The following is a 16412-nucleotide window of genomic DNA, read 5'->3' as shown; positions in this document are numbered from 1 at the left end:
TCGCACGCTGAAGAGGGAATGAGAGAGGACGCAAGCTGAAGGGGGACAGAGAGAGAGAGAGAGAGAAGGCAAGCTAAGGGGACAGAGAAAGAGAGGAGAGACGCAGCTGAAGGGGACAGAGAGAGAGAGACGCAAGCTGAAGGGGACAGAGAGAGAGACGCAAGCTGAAGGGGGACAGAGAGAGAGAGAGAGACGCAAGCTGAAGGGGGACAGAGAGAGAGAGAGACGCACGCTGAAGGGGGACAGAGAGAGAGAGAGAGAGACGCACGCTGAAGGGGGACAGAGAGAGAGAGAGAGAGACGCACGCTGAAGGGGGACAGAGAGAGAGAGAGAGAGAGACGCACGCTGAAGGGGGACAGAGAGAGAGAGAGAGACGCACGCTGAAGGGGGACAGAGAGAGAGAGAGAGACGCACGCTGAAGGGGGACAGAGAGAGAGAGGAGAGAGACGCACGCTGAAGGGGGACAGAGAGAGAGAGAGAGCAGAGAGAGAGAGAGACGCACGCTGAAGGGGGACAGAGAGAGAGACGCACGCTGAAGGGGGACAGAGAGAGAGAGAGACGCACGCTGAAGGGGGACAGAGAGAGAGAGAGACGCACGCTGAAGGGGGACAGAGAGAGAGAGATGCACGCTGAGGGGGACAGAGAGAGAGAGAGAGAACGCACGCTGAAGGGGGACAGAGAGAGAGAGAGGAACGCACGCTGAAGGGGGACAGAGAGAGAGAGAGAGAGAGAGAGAGAGAGAGAGAGAGAGAGAGAGAGAGACGCACGCTGAAGGGGGACAGAGAGAGAGAGACCGAGAGAGAGAGAAACGCACGCTGAAGGGGGACAGAGAGAGAGAGAGAGAGAGAGAGAGAACGCACGCTGAAGGGGGACAGAGAGAGAGAGAACGAAACGCACGCTGAAGGGGGACAGAGAGAGAGAGAGAGAGAGACAGAAACGCACGCTGAAGGGGGACAGAGAGAGAGAGAAACGCACGCTGAAGGGGGACAGAGAGAGAGAGAGAGAAACGCACGCTGAAGGGGGACAGAGAGAGAGAGAGAGAGAGACAGAAACGCACGCTGAAGGGGACAGAGAGAGAGAGAAACGCACGCTGAAGAGGGACAGAGAGAGAGACGCACGCTGAAGGGGGACAGAGAGAGAGAGAGAGAGACGCAAGCTGAAGGGGGACAGAGAAAGAGAGAGAGAGACGCAAGCTGAAGGGGGACAGAGAGAGAGAGACGCAAGCTGAAGGGGGACAGAGAGAGAGAGAGACGCAAGCTGAAGGGGGACAGAGAGAGAGAGAGAGAGAGACGCAAGCTGAAGGGGGGACAGAGAGAGAGAGAGAGACGCAAGCTGAAGGGGGACAGAGAGAGAGAGACGCACGCTGAAGGGGGACAGAGAGAGAGAGACGCACGCTGAAGGGGGACAGAGAGAGAGAGAGAGACGCACGCTGAAGGGGGACAGAGAGAGAGGAGAGAGAGAGACGCACGCTGAAGGGGGACAGAGAGAGAGAGAGAGAGACGCAAGCTGAAGGGGGACAGAGAAAGAGAGAGAGAGACGCAAGCTGAAGGGGACAGAGAGAGAGAGACGCAAGCTGAAGGGGGACAGAGAGAGAGAGAGACGCAAGCTGAAGGGGGACAGAGAGAGAGAGAGAGAGAGACGCAAGCTGAAGGGGACAGAGAGAGAGAGAGAGAGAGACGCAAGCTGAAGGGGGACAGAGAGAGAGAGACGCACGCTGAAGGGGGACAGAGAGAGAGAGACGCACGCTGAAGGGGGACAGAGAGAGAGAGAGAGACGCACGCTGAAGGGGGACAGAGAGAGAGAGAGAGAGAGACGCACGCTGAAGGGGGACAGAGAGAGAGAGACGCACGCTGAAGGGGGACAGAGAGAGAGAGAGAGAGAGAGACGCACGCTGAAGGGGGACAGAGAGAGAGAGAGAGAGACGCACGCTGAGGGGGGACAGAGAGAGAGAGAGAGACCCACGCTGAGGGGGACAGAGAGAGAGAGAGACGCACGCTGAAGGGGGACAGAGAGAGAGAGAGACGCACGCTGAAGGGGGACAGAGAGAGAGAGAGAGAGAGAGAGACGCACGCTGAAGGGGGACAGAGAGAGAGAGAGACGCACGCTGAAGGGGGACAGAGAGAGAGAGAGAGAGAGAGACGCACGCTGAAGGGGGACAGAGAGAGAGAGAGAGAGAGAGACGCACGCTGAAGGGAGACAGAGAGAGAGACGCACGCTGAAGGGGGGACAGAGAGAGAGACGCACGCTGAAGGGGGACAGAGAGAGAGAGAGAGAGAGAGACGCACGCTGAAGGGGGACAGAGAGAGAGAGAGAGAGAGAGACGCACGCTGAAGGGGGACAGAGAGAGAGAGAGAGACGCACGCTGAAGGGGGACAGAGAGAGAGACGCACGCTGAAGGGGGACAGAGAGAGAGAGAGAGAGAGAGAGAGAGAGAGAGAGAGAGAGAGACGCACGCTGAAGGGGGACAGAGAGAGAGAGAGAGAGAGACGCACGCTGAAGGGGACAGAGAGAGAGAGAGACAGAGACGCACGCTGAAGGGGGACAGAGAGAAGAGAGACGCACGCTGAAGGGGGGACAGAGAGAGAAAGAGAGAGAGAGAGACGCGCGCTGAAGGGGGACAGAGAGAGAGAAAAGAGAGAGAGAGAGACGCGCGCTGAAGGGGGACAGAGAGAGAGAGAGAGAGAGAGAGAGAGACGCACGCTGAAGGGGACAGAGAGAGAGAGAGACACACGCTGAAGGGGGACAGAGAGAGAGAGAGAGAGACGCACGCTGAAGGGGGACAGAGAGAGAGAGAGAGACGCACGCTGAAGGGGGACAGAGAGAGAGAGAGAGAGAGAGAGACGCACGCTGAAGGGGACAGAGAGAGAGAGAGAGACGCACGCTGAAGGGGGACAGAGAGAGAGAGAGAGAGAGAGAGACACACGCTGAAGGGGACAGAGAGAGAGAGAGAGAGACGCACGCTGAAGGGGGACAGAGAGAGAGAGAGAGAGACGCACGCTGAAGGGGACAGAGAGAGGGAGAGAGAGAGACGCACGCTGAAGGGGGACAGAGAGAGAGAGACGCACGCTGAAGGGGGACAGAGAGAGAGAGAGAGAGAGAGAGACGCACGCTGAAGGGGGACAGAGAGAGAGAGACGCACGCTGAAGGGGGACAGAGAGAGAGAGAGACGCACGCTGAAGGGGGACAGAGAGAGAGAGAGAGAGAGACACGCACGCTGAAGGGGGACAGAGAGAGAGAGACACGCACGCTGAAGGGGGAGAGAGAGAGAGAGAGACACGCACGCTGAAGGGGGACAGAGAGAGAGAGAGAGAGACGCACGCTGAAGGGGGACAGAGAGAGAGAGAGAGAGACGCACGCTGAAGGGGGACAGAGAGAGAGAGAGACGCACGCTGAAGGGGGACAGAGAGAGAGAGAGACGCACGCTGAAGGGGACAGAGAGAGAGAGAGACGCACGCTGAAGGGGGACAGAGAGAGAGAGAGACAGAAACGCACGCTGAAGGGGGACAGAGAGAGAGAGAGAGAAACGCACGCTGAAGGGGGACAGAGAGAGAGAGAGAGAGAGACGCAAGCTGAAGGGGGACAGAGAAAGAGAGAGAGAGACGCAAGCTGAAGGGGGACAGAGAGAGAGAGACGCAAGCTGAAGGGGGACAGAGAGAGAGAGACGCAAGCTGAAGGGGGACAGAGAGAGAGAGAGAGACGCAAGCTGAAGGGGGACAGAGAGAGAGAGAGAGACGCAAGCTGAAGGGGGACAGAGAGAGAGAGACGCAAGCTGAAGGGGGACAGAGAGAGAGAGACGCAGCTGAAGGGGACAGAGAGAGAGAGAGAGACGCAAGCTGAAGGGGGACAGAGAGAGAGAGAGACGCACGCTGAAGGGGGACAGAGAGAGAGAGAGAGAGAGACACGCACGCTGAAGGGGGACAGAGAGAGAGAGAGACACGCACGCTGAAGGGGGAGAGAGAGAGAGAGAGAGAGAGACGCACGCTGAAGGGGGACAGAGAGAGAGAGACGCACGCTGAAGGGGGACAGAGAGAGAGAGAGAGAGAGAGACGCACGCTGAAGGGGACAGAGAGAGAGAGAGACGCACGCTGAAGGGGGACAGAGAGAGAGAGAGACGCACGCTGAAGGGGGACAGAGAGAGAGAGAGACAGAAACGCACGCTGAAGGGGACAGAGAGAGAGAGAGAGAAACGCACGCTGAAGGGGGACAGAGAGAGAGAGAGAGAAACGCACGCTGAAGGGGGACAGAGAGAGAGAGAGAGAAACGCACGCTGAAGGGGGACAGAGAGAGAGAGAGAGAGAGAGAGAGAGAGACAGAAACGCACGCTGAAGGGGGACAGAGAGAGAGAGAGAGAAACGCACGCTGAAGAGGGACAGAGAGAGAGACGCACGCTGAAGGGGGACAGAGAGAGAGAGAGAGAGAGACGCAAGCTGAAGGGGGACAGAGAAGAGAGAGAGAGACGCAAGCTGAAGGGGGACAGAGAGAGAGAGACGCAAGCTGAAGGGGGACAGAGAGAGAGAGAGAGACGCAAGCTGAAGGGGGACAGAGGAGAGAGAGAGAGACGCAGCTGAAGGGGGACAGAGAGAGAGAGAGAGACGCAAGCTGAAGGGGGACAGAGAGAGAGAGAGAGACGCAAGCTGAAGGGGACAGAGAGAGAGAGAGAGACGCAAGCTGAAGGGGGACAGAGAGAGAGAGAGAGACGCAAGCTGAAGGGGACAGAGAGAGAGAGAGAGACGCAAGCTGAAGGGGGACAGAGAGAGAGAGACGCACGCTGAAGGGGGACAGAGAGAGAGAGACGCACGCTGAAGGGGGACAGAGAGAGAGAGAGAGAGAGACGCACGCTGAAGGGGGACAGATAGAGAGAGAGAGAGACGCACGCTGAAGGGGGACAGAGAGAGAGAGAGAGAGACGCACGCTGAAGGGGGACAGAGAGAGAGAGAGAGAGACGCACGCTGAAGGGGGACAGAGAGAGAGGAGAGAGAGAGAGAGAAGAGAGAGAGAGAGAGAGAGAGAGAGAGAGAGAGAGAGAGAGACGCACGCTGAAGGGGGACAGAGAGAGAGAGAGAGAGAGAGAGAGACGCACGCTGAAGGGGGACAGAGAGAGAGAGAGAGAGAGAGAGAGAGAGAGAGAGAGAGAGAGAGAGAGAGAGACGCACGCTGAGGGGGACAGAGAGAGAGAGAGACCCACGCTGAGGGGGGACAGAGAGAGAGAGAGACCCACGCTGAGGGGGGACAGAGAGAGAGAGAGAGACCCACGCTGAGGGGGGACAGAGAGAGAGAGAGAGAGACGCACGCTGAAGGGGGACAGAGAGAGAGAGAGAGAGAGAGAGAGACGCACGCTGAAGGGGGACAGAGAGAGAGAGACGCACGCTGAAGGGGGACAGAGAGAGAGAGAGAGAGAGAGAGAGAGACGCACGCTGAAGGGGACAGAGAGAGAGAGAGAGAGAGACGCACGCTGAAGGGGGACAGAGAGAGAGAGAGAGAGAGACGCACGCTGAAGGGGGACAGAGAGAGAGAGAGAGAGAGAGAGACGCACGCTGAAGGGGGACAGAGAGAGAGAGAGAGAGAGACGCACGCTGAAGGGGGACAGAGAGAGAGAGAGAGAGAGAGACGCACGCTGAAGGGGGACAGAGAGAGAGAGAGAGAGACGCACGCTGAAGGGGGACAGAGAGAGAGAGAGAGAGACGCACGCTGAGGGGGACAGAGAGAGAGAGACGCACGCTGAAGGGGGACAGAGAGAGAGAGAGAGGGAGAGAGAGACGCACGCTGAAGGGGGGACAGAGAGAGAGAGAGAGAGAGACGCACGCTGAAGGGGGACAGATAGAGAGAGAGAGAGAGCCGCACGCTGAAGGGGGACAGAGAGAGAGAGAGAGAGAGAGAGACGCACGCTGAAGGGGGACAGAGAGAGAGAGAGAGAGAGAGACGCACGCTGAGGGGGACAGAGAGAGAGAGAGTGACCCACGCTGAGGGGGGACAGAGAGAGAGAGAGAGACCCACGCTGAGGGGACAGAGAGAGAGAGAGAGACCCACGCTGAGGGGGACAGAGAGAGAGAGAGAGAGACGCACGCTGAAGGGGGACAGAGAGAGAGAGAGAGAGAGACGCACGCTGAAGGGGACAGAGAGAGGAGACGCACGCTGAAGGGGGACAGAGAGAGAGAGAGAGAGAGACGCACGCTGAAGGGGGACAGAGAGAGAGAGAGAGAGACGCACGCTGAAGGGGACAGAGAGAGAGAGAGAGAGGACGCACGCTGAAGGGGACAGAGAGAGAGAGAGACGAGAGAGAGACGCACGCTGAAGGGGGACAGAGAGAGAGAGAGAGAGAGAGACGCACGCTGAAGGGGGACAGAGAGAGAGAGAGACGCACGCTGAAGGGGGACAGAGAGAGAGAAGAGAGGGAGAGAGAGACGCACGCTGAAGGGGGACAGAGAGAGAGAGAGAGAGGGAGACGCACGCTGAAGGGGGACAGAGAGAGAGAGAGAGAGAGACGCACGCTGAAGGGGACAGAGAGAGAGAGAGAGACGCACGCTGAAGGGGGACAGAGAGAGAGAGAGAGAGACGCGCGCTGAAGGGGGACAGAGAGAGAGAGAGAGAGAGACGCACGCTGAAGGGGACAGAGGAGAGAGAGAGAGAGAGACGCACGCTGAGGGGGACAGAGAGAGAGAGAGAGAGAGAGAGAGAGAGACGCACGCTGAAGGGGGACAGAGAGAGAGAGAGAGAGAGAGACGCACGCTGAAGGGGGACAGAGAGAGAGAGAGACGCACGCCCCCTGAAGGGGGACAGAGAGAGAGAGAGAGGGAGAGAGAGACGCACGCTGAAGGGGGACAGAGAGAGAGAGAGAGAGAGAGAGACGCACGCTGAAGGGGACAGAGAGAGAGAGAGAGAGACGCACGCTGAAGGGGACAGAGAGAGAGAGAGAGAGAGACGCACGCTGAAGGGGGACAGAGAGAGAGAGAGAGAGAGACGCACGCTGAAGGGGACAGAGAGCGAGAGAGAGAGAGAGGTGAGAGAGAGAGAGAGAGAGAGAGAGAGACGCACGCTGAAGGGGGACAGAGAGAGAGAGAGAGAGGAGATGAGAGAGAGAGAGAGAGAGAGAGAGAGACGCACGCTGAGGGGGACAGAGAGAGAGAGAGAGACGAACGCTGAAGGGGGATAGAGAGAGAGAGAGAGAGAGACGAACGCTGAAGGGGACAGAGAGAGAGAGAGAGAGAGAGACGCACGCTGAAGGGGGGACAGAGAGAGAGAGAGAGAGACGCACGCTGAAGGGGGACAGAGAGAGAGAGACGCACGCTGAAGGGGGAGAGAGAGAGAGACGAACGCTGAAGGGGGACAGAAGAGAGAGAGAGAGAGAGAGAGAGAGAGACGAACGCTGAGGGGGACAGAGAGAGAGAGAGAGAGAGAGAGAGACGCACGCTGAAGGGGACAGAGAGAGAGAGAGAGAGAGACGCACGCTGAAGGGGGACAGAGAGAGAGAGAGAGAGACGCCGCTGAAGGGGGACAGAGAGAGAGAGACGCACGCTGAAGGGGGACCAGAGAGAGAGAGAGAGGACGCACGCTGAAGGGGACAGAGAGAGAGAGAGAGAGAGAGAGACGCACGCTGAGGGGGACAGAGAGAGAGAGAGAGAGAGACGCACGCTGAAGGGGGACAGAGAGGAGAGAGAGGAGAGAGAGAGAGAGACGCACGCTGAAGGGGGACAGAGAGAGAGAGAGAGGGAGAGAGAGACGCACGCTGAAGGGGGACAGAGAGAGAGAGAGAGAGAGACGCACGCTGAAGGGGGACAGATAGAGAGAGAGAGACGCACGCTGAAGGGGGACAGATAGAGAGAGAGAGACGCACGCTGAAGGGGGACAGAGAGAGAGAGAGAGACGCACGCTGAAGGGGGACAGAGAGAGAGAGAGAGACGCACGCTGAAGGGGGACAGAGAGAGAGAGAGAGAGAGAGAGAGAGAGAGAGAGACGCACGCTGAGGGGGGACAGAGAGAGAGAGAGAGACCCACGCTGAGGGGGACAGAGAGAGAGAGAGAGACCCACGCTGAGGGGGACAGAGAGAGAGAGAGAGACGCACGCTGAAGGGGGACAGAGAGAGAGAGAGAGAGGAGAGAGAGACGCACGCTGAAGGGGGACGAGAGGAGAGAGAGGACGCACGCTGAAGGGGGACAGAGAGAGAGAGAGAGAGAGAGACGCACGCTGAAGGGGGACACAGAGAGAGAGAGGAGAGAGAGAGAGAGAGAGAGAGAGACGCACGCTGAAGGGGACAGAGAGAGAGAGAGAGAGAGAGAGACGCACGCTGAAGGGGGACAGAGAGAGAGAGAGAGAGAGACGCACGCTGAAGGGGGACAGAGAGAGAGAGAGAGAGAGAGAGACGCACGCTGAAGGGGGACAGAGAGAGAGAGAGACGCACGCTGAAGGGGGACAGAGAGAGAGAGAGAGAGGAGAGAGAGACGCACGCTGAAGGGGGACAGAGAGAGAGAGAGAGAGACGCACGCTGAAGGGGGACAGAGAGAGAGAGAGAGAGACGCACGCTGAAGGGGGACAGAGAGAGAGAGAGAGAGAGACGCACGCTGAAGGGGGACAGAGAGAGAGAGAGAGAGACGCACGCTGAAGGGGACAGAGAGAGAGAGAGAGAGACGCACGCTGAAGGGGGACAGAGAGAGAGAGAGAGAGACGCACGCTGAAGGGGGACAGAGAGAGAGAGAGAGAGAGAGAGACGCACGCTGAAGGGGGACAGAGAGAGAGAGAGAGAGAGAGACGCACGCTGAAGGGGGACAGAGAGAGACGCACGCTGAAGGGGGACAGAGAGAGAGACGCACGCTGAAGGGGACAGAGAGAGAGAGAGAGAGAGAGAGAGAGACGCACGCTGAAGGGGGACAGAGAGAGAGAAAGAGAGAGAGAGAGACGCACGCTGAAGGGGACAGAGAGAGAGAGAGACGCACGCTGAAGGGGGACAGAGAGAGAGAGAGAGACGCACGCTGAACGGGGGACAGAGAGAGAGAGAGAGACGTACGCTGAAGGGGGACAGAGAGAGAGAGACGCACGCTGAAGGGGGACAGAGAGAGAGAGAGAGACGCACGCTGAAGGGGGACAGAGAGAGAGAGAGACGCACGCTGAAGGGGACAGAGAGAGGAGAGACGCACGCTGAAGGGGGACAGAGAGAGAGAGAGACGCACGCTGAAGGGGACAGAGAGAGAGAGAGACGCACGCTGAAGGGGACAGAGAGAGAGAGAGAGAGACGCACGCTGAAGGGGACAGAGAGAGAGAGAGAGAGAGAGACGCACGCTGAAGGGGGAGAGAGAGAGAGAGAGAGAGAGAGAGAGAGAGAGAGAGACGCACGCTGAAGGGGGGACAGAGAGAGAGAGAGACGCACGCTGAAGGGGGACAGAGAGAGAGAGAGACGCACGCTGAAGGGGACAGAGAGAGAGAGAGAGAGGAGAGACGCACGCTGAAGGGGGACAGAGAGAGAGAGAGACGCACGCTGAAGGGGACAGAGAGAGAGAGAGAGACGCACGCTGAAGGGGGACCAGAGAGAGAGAGAGAGACGCACGCTGAAGGGGACAGAGAGAGAGAGAGACGCACGCTGAAGGGGGACAGAGAGAGAGAGAGACGCACGCTGAAGGGGGACAGAGAGAGAGAGAGACGCACGCTGAAGGGGGACAGAGAGAGAGAGAGACGCACGCTGAAGGGGGACAGAGAGAGAGAGAGACGCACGCTGAAGGGGGACAGAGAGAGAGAGAGACGCACGCTGAAGGGGGACAGAGAGAGAGAGAGACGCACGCTGAAGGGGGACAGAGAGAGAGAGAGAGACGCACGCTGAAGGGGGACAGAGAGAGAGAGAGAGAGAGAGAGACGCACGCTGAAGGGGGACAGAGAGAGAGAGAGAGAGACGCACGCTGAAGGGGGACAGAGAGAGAGAGAGAGAGAGACGCACGCTGAAGGGGGACAGAGAGAGAGAGAGAGAGAGACGCACGCTGAAGGGGGACAGAGAGAGAGAGAGAGAGAGAGACGCACGCTGAAGGGGGACAGAGAGAGAGAGACGCACGCTGAAGGGGGACAGAGAGAGAGAGAGAGACGCACGCTGAAGGGGGACAGAGAGAGAGAGAGAGACGCACGCTGAAGGGGGACAGAGAGAGAGAGAGACGCACGCTGAAGGGGGGACAGAGAGAGAGAGAGAGAGACGCACGCTGAAGGGGGACAGAGAGAGAGAGAGAGACGCACGCTGAAGGGGGACAGAGAGAGAGAGACAGAGACGCACGCTGAAGGGGGACAGAGAGAGAGAGACGCACGCTGAAGGGGGACAGAGAGAGAGAGACGCACGCTGAAGGGGGACAGAGAGAGAGAGACGCACGCTGAAGGGGGACAGGAGAGAGAGACGCACGCTGAAGGGGGACAGAGAGAGAGAGACGCACGCTGAAGGGGGACAGAGAGAGAGACGCACGCTGAAGGGGACAGAGAGAGAGACGCACGCTGAAGGGGGACAGAGAGAGACGCAGCTGAAGGGGGACGGAGAGAGAGACGCACGCTGAAGGGCGACGAGAGAGAGACGCACGCTGAAGGGCGACGGAGAGAGAGACGCACGCTGAAGGGGGACAGAGAGAGACACACACTGAAGGGGGACAGAGAGAGACACACACTGAAGGGGGACAGAGAGAGACACATTGAAGGGGACAGAGAGAGAGAGAGACACACGCTGAAGGGGACAGAGACACACGCTGAAGGAGGGGGACAGACAGAGACACACGCTGAAAGAGGGGGACAGACAGAGACACACGCTGAATGAGGGGGACAGACAGAGACACACGCTGAAGGAGGGGACACAGACCCAGAGGACACACCGCTGAAGGAGGGGGACAGACAGAGACCACACGCTGAAGGAGGGGGACAGACAGAGACACACGCTGAAGGAGGGGGACAGACAGAGACACACGCTGAAGGAGGGGGACAGACAGAGACCACACGCTGAAGGAGGGGGACAGACAGAGACACACGCTGAAGGAGGGGGACAGACAGAGACACACGCTGAAGGAGGGGACAGACAGAGACACACGCTGAAGGAGGGGGACAGAAGAGACACGCTGAAGGAGGGGGACAGAGAGACACGCTGAAGGAGGGGGACAGAGAGACAGACGCTGAAGGAGGGGGGACAGAGAGACACGCTGAAGGAAGGGGACAGAGAGACACGCTGAAGGAAGGGGACAGAGAGAGTGAGATGGCGAAGAAGGGGACAGAGTAATATGGTGAAGGGGCGCAGTGATATGGTGAAGGGGCCTAAATACATCTTACGTCATTTTGACCCAACTACTTAAATAACGGACTACCCGGTAATTATTTTGGCTTAGGGGTGCCTTGGAAAGATTATGGTGACCTTAAGGGTGCCTCGAACTGAGAAAGTTTGGAAACCACTGACCTATGAGATCAGATTAATACTAATTAAATACATTTAAATAAAACAACGGGAAAAAAAACATGTTGATTTATTATAGAACAATTATGAAAATACAACATGGAGGTTTGTATTCCAACAATATAAAACACAAGTTAAATATTTCGTGTTGCATTAAACTGAATATGACTGTAATCATTTGTATTTTTCTTTTAAACTATAGCTTTATTTCATTAAATCCAGATAATTATCTCCCTCTAACCATTATTGACAAACAACATTAGTAGGAGTATCAGCAAATACTGTAACCGTCCCTCTCTGTGACACAACTTTCAAAAGATACTTTGCATAAAATAAAATGCAATATGGTGATTAACCTGGCAAAAGCTGTTGCTGACTAATTAGGCAGTGTAAAGAGCTATATTACACGAGTTGGGTTCTCCATAAGCTGCAGTAACAGAATCATTACATCATGAATTAATGCCAGGAGCGAAGATATTACCGGGTACAGATACAGCACAGCTCCCACCAGGATGAGGAGAAAGGTGATCGCGAATATAGCGAAGTCCAACATCCTCCAACCCTGCAGAAACCTCAGCTACAGCAGGCCCCAATGTGTCAAGCAGCTCTGCACTGCACGCTCGGTCATCGGCACCGCCCCCTGGCAGACATGAGAAATCGATCTCACATCCCGGAAGCGCCGTGGAAGTTGTTAATGACACGTGGCCTATGTGGAAAGGTACCTAAGCTGAAGGAGATCTAGTCACAACCAGCCAGCTAGATCCCCTTCTGGTCGGTAATGAATTGGAAGTGTATTGAGCAGCTTTGAGGGAAATTACTAGATTGTCTTCTCTTAAATGATTATTTGTGTCCCAGAGTGCTGAGGTTATTTGAGTGAGCTCTTAACCACAATTTAACTGTCTTATATTACTGAGATTGCTTGGAGTGATGGTAGTAGTACAAAACAGCATGATAGTATAATATGGGCAGTATGTCTTGAAATTGGTTCAAAGTAACCGTAACAAAATAATATTTAACTTTATTTTGATAAAATGTACATATTAGGACAGCTTTGAAGAGTTAATTGCTCTTGTGGTTACTCATTAATGATTCATATTGATGTGTACACATCTAAAAAAAAATAAAAATGAGTTTCTAAATTGACCTGCGCTTCCAAGCACACCGGCAGCAATCAAGACCTATAACAACATCACCCATACATGTTAAATATCAAATGATACAATAAATACACTAGTGCAACAATTGTGCTGATGTGACATTAACAAATAAACAGGCAATAATGTCTCTAAAGTAAAATTAATTTCTTCTTGTGAAGTGTGATTTCTTCTTTTATTCTTCCAGTGTGTACATGCAAAAAATAGAAATACAAAACATAGTGTGACTTGTATATTTGGTAAAATATATAACCAAAACCAATATGTGATAAAGAATAATGATATTTCACCCACTGAAATAATATCACCAGTAGGGTTATGCAGATTAAATAGATTTAAGATTCCTTTCACTGAAAAAAATGTGGATTGCACAAGATAAAAAATACATTTAGATGAATAAATGAAAATCCCTGTGTGTGTGCTAGAATCTAGATGATAGTCGTGCACAGTAGTCACAATGCTCCTGAACATGTATGGCAGTCTGTGTTAGTTGCAACTCTTGTAATCTACTAAAACAAAAATTATATGTTACAGAGTCTACTACAAAACCAGCAAGGGACATATTATATAACACTCCTCTCACAGAACAATGTGTGTATATGAGACATACTTATTATAGAAATAGATATATAAAAACAAATGTCTTTATTACCAAATATATCTGGCTTAAAACATATAAAAACATTAAAATCGGCAATCTTCAAGAGCAGGATCCAGTCCCTTCAGGGTATGCGCTTACCCTGGGTATAAAGATGTTATAGCATGTAGAAAACACGTCAACTTCTGTAGATAGGATGTTATACAACCAGAGTTCGAGACGGCTTCCTCTGCTCACACAGAACTGTTACAGCTGCTTTTGGATCCCCACTCACACCAACGCGTTTCGAATCATGTTCTTTATCAAACTGTGGGGATTTGTGAGAAAATGGTGCTTCTTATACCGCTCATGTCCAATCACAATTATTTTATATACAAACAGTCTAAAAGGATAATTATTTACATATAATACATGATATATATTGCACATATGTCATCTGTTTAATACAAACAATAAAACATGTATCCAAGTAGACAAAATTCACAAGAAGAAAAGATTTTTACTTTACAGAAATTATCATTACCTGTTTATTTGTTAATGTCACATCAGCGCAATTGTTGCACTAGTGTATTTATTGTAACATCTAAAAACAAGATCATCTTAGAGTGAGAACTAGAGAAACTTAAAATACAGGGCCATAAATTGCTGGAAGTGACAGCAAGAAATGCAAACTGAAAGTTGAACTCAAAGTAAAGCATAATTTGTAGATATCAGCCCAGGAGAAAGGTTATTTACAATTATTATTCTGTGCTAGAACCTTAATGTACATCACCATGCATTAGCCAAATATAAAAGGCTTGCCCCACCCGCCCTCTATTCACTGAACTTGTTCCACTACAGCAGACAATTTTAGATGCCAGCTCATTTTTATGGTGTCAATTAAAATTCTCTATGTCTGGTGCATATAGATTTGCTTACTGGAGTTGACAGGTACACACTACAGGTGTTTCACCCGATTATTAGGTCAATCACAAGAGAAATGACTGTTGGGTCTGATAACGCTTTAGTATGTACGCTCCCACGATCATGTTTTATCGCACCAAAGTACATTGTACTGATTGTTTGATTTCATTTTATAAACAGACGAAAAATGAATATGAGCAACAAAACGATTTTGGACAAATTCTAAAGTGTGTTAGCACTTACAACCAGCAGTGTAGGCAGATCTCCAAAGAGTCATTTCTGTAGCGTGTACCTAGCTTTATTGCTGTATGCTATGTTTAGATGTTTTAGTTTATGTTTTAATCATACTTGCCCACTCTCTCAGAATGTCCTGGAGACTCCTGAATTCTGGTAGGTCTCCCGCATTCCTGTGAGAGCAGTCAATTCTTCTGCATCCATGAAGTGGGCAGGATAGTGGCCTCCTTGACGCCATTCACATTGAAAAGCGTAATGTTGGCTCTACCCGCAGATGTGTCGTGGGGGGTGATGTCAAAATGGCGCAAATCACCGCGCCCCACCTCCCTTCATCCTCACACTTAACCTCCCCTCCAGGAGATCCTGGAGGGGGCGATTAAAAAGTTGGTAAGTGTGGTTTTAATTTTTATGAATATTTGTTGATAAACCTTAATGTACAGATTTTAGTGCTAATTAACATTTTAAGTTAAAAAAAAAATTCGGACAGTGGCCTGCGATATACCCTGGTTGTATATTTTGCTCAAGGGGTACTTATGTGGCATTATTAACCACAATGGGTCTGGTGGCTCACCAGTAATTTGTCTCCCCTCCATGTATTAGGCTCATCCCTATCCTTACTCCTACTGAAACCATAGTCAAGAAAGGCACTGGGAGTATGTATAGTAGTTATCATAACAAGAGCGCAGGATGGGAAACAATGTAAGTAAGGCAGACAAGAGGCGGAATGATTGTGAGGATGCCCTATCACAATAAAATCGTATATAAAAAATCATGGGTCTGTTTGGTTATGGATTCGGACACCCATGCACCGATTGGGATGAAAGCAGACGCAGGGTAGTCCAGTTGGATCCTGGCCAGAATTTGGGGGGTTAGGGTCCCGGTCGGACCCTCCGTTTGTGTACGCTAAGCATAACTTTGACCCAGGGAACATGTTCTGGGCCTTCCACTGAATGGATTTGGATGACATAAGTTCCCGTGGGCATTCTTTGTGATTGAGGTTTCACAGCCAGCTCATTAACAGCTGCATCTCATGGGTCTTCAGCAAGACTGAAGGCAGGTCACATGGGACAGATAACATATCAGCTCTGAGGAAGATCTGTAGATTCAGTACATGGACAGCTACATAGACACAGAAGGAGGGACAGTAGAGTGCTAGTTAGGAAAATGATCTGAGTGACCTTGACCGGTGTCCAAACCGTGTCAATCAAATGGCTCCTGATATCAAACCGAAGCATCTATAACCTAGGAGTACAGGAAAATGGCAAGCATCACGGCTTTTCCAGACATTTCCGGTAGGTTTTCTTACACTTTTTTTTGCAATAGTTTTTTTCCATAATATCCACAAGTAAATTGATATAGTGGGGAAATACTGTAAGAATTGGGGGTGGGGGGGGGGGGGGGGCGGGGGTTCAGTAATGGAGCACTTTTAGCAACTGCAGATGTTAAAGGATAAAGTAAATCCAGTCTTGTTTGTTTCTGTAATTATAAATTGCAAAGTATTTTGGTAGGAGAAAATGTTAGTGACCTTAAGATCTTTAGGGAGGTTATTAAAGTAGTAGTTGACCAAGTTCTGGATAGATAGGATAATTACTTTCCTCTCTACCCTTTGTCTTATACATACACCTTCTTTGCCAACCTTGTATGTACTAGTTCTGTTGTTGTATGATTTTTATTTATGTATGGTTTGTTATACCCACTGTCCGAAATGGCAGAGGTTTTGTGGTGCCTTACAAATAAACATGACAGATGATCCAAGTTTCTAGGTAATTTATGAACTTACATATTTGAGTTTATATGATATCTGTATTCACGCTTACAAAATAATGTATTATTGCCACACTTGTGGTTTGGGAAATAAAGCCATTCAAACTATAACAAAGAAGATGTTTATTCATTACTATTGTATACACTTTAAGAGAGAAGCATCTTTTATCTTAATGATAGTCTAATGCTTCTTTCTCTTTCATCCTATCTGGAGGACATTGCTTGCTATCATGGGTTTTGAGAGTGGAGGTGGAGTTGGCACTTAACAGGTTAACTTTGTTAATGTATCAAAGCTGGCAAACCCCTCCCCTCTGCAATCCCCTGTAGCCTCTTCTGTCTTAGTTAAGTGCCCAAGGGAGTTGGGCCT

General features: G+C 52.3%; 1 protein-coding gene across 1 annotated transcript in view; it reads right to left on the bottom strand.

Annotated features, from left to right (window-relative positions):
- Positions 1-12027, bottom strand: part of CYP20A1 (cytochrome P450 family 20 subfamily A member 1) — a 54748-nt gene extending 42721 nt beyond the window's left edge. Inside the window, exon 1 of the mRNA XM_075180159.1 lies at positions 11874-12027. Within this exon, the coding sequence (XP_075036260.1) occupies positions 11874-11945 (72 nt within the window). The 5' untranslated portion in view covers positions 11946-12027. The remainder of the gene's footprint in view (positions 1-11873) is intronic.
- Between the last annotated feature and the right edge of the window lie 4385 nt (positions 12028-16412).

This window comes from Mixophyes fleayi, chromosome 7 (genome assembly GCF_038048845.1).
Source record: "Mixophyes fleayi isolate aMixFle1 chromosome 7, aMixFle1.hap1, whole genome shotgun sequence".
NCBI lineage: Eukaryota > Metazoa > Chordata > Amphibia > Anura > Limnodynastidae > Mixophyes > Mixophyes fleayi.
The sequence above is the reverse complement of the archived record's forward strand: the minus strand, read 5'-3'. Positions and strand labels throughout refer to the sequence as shown.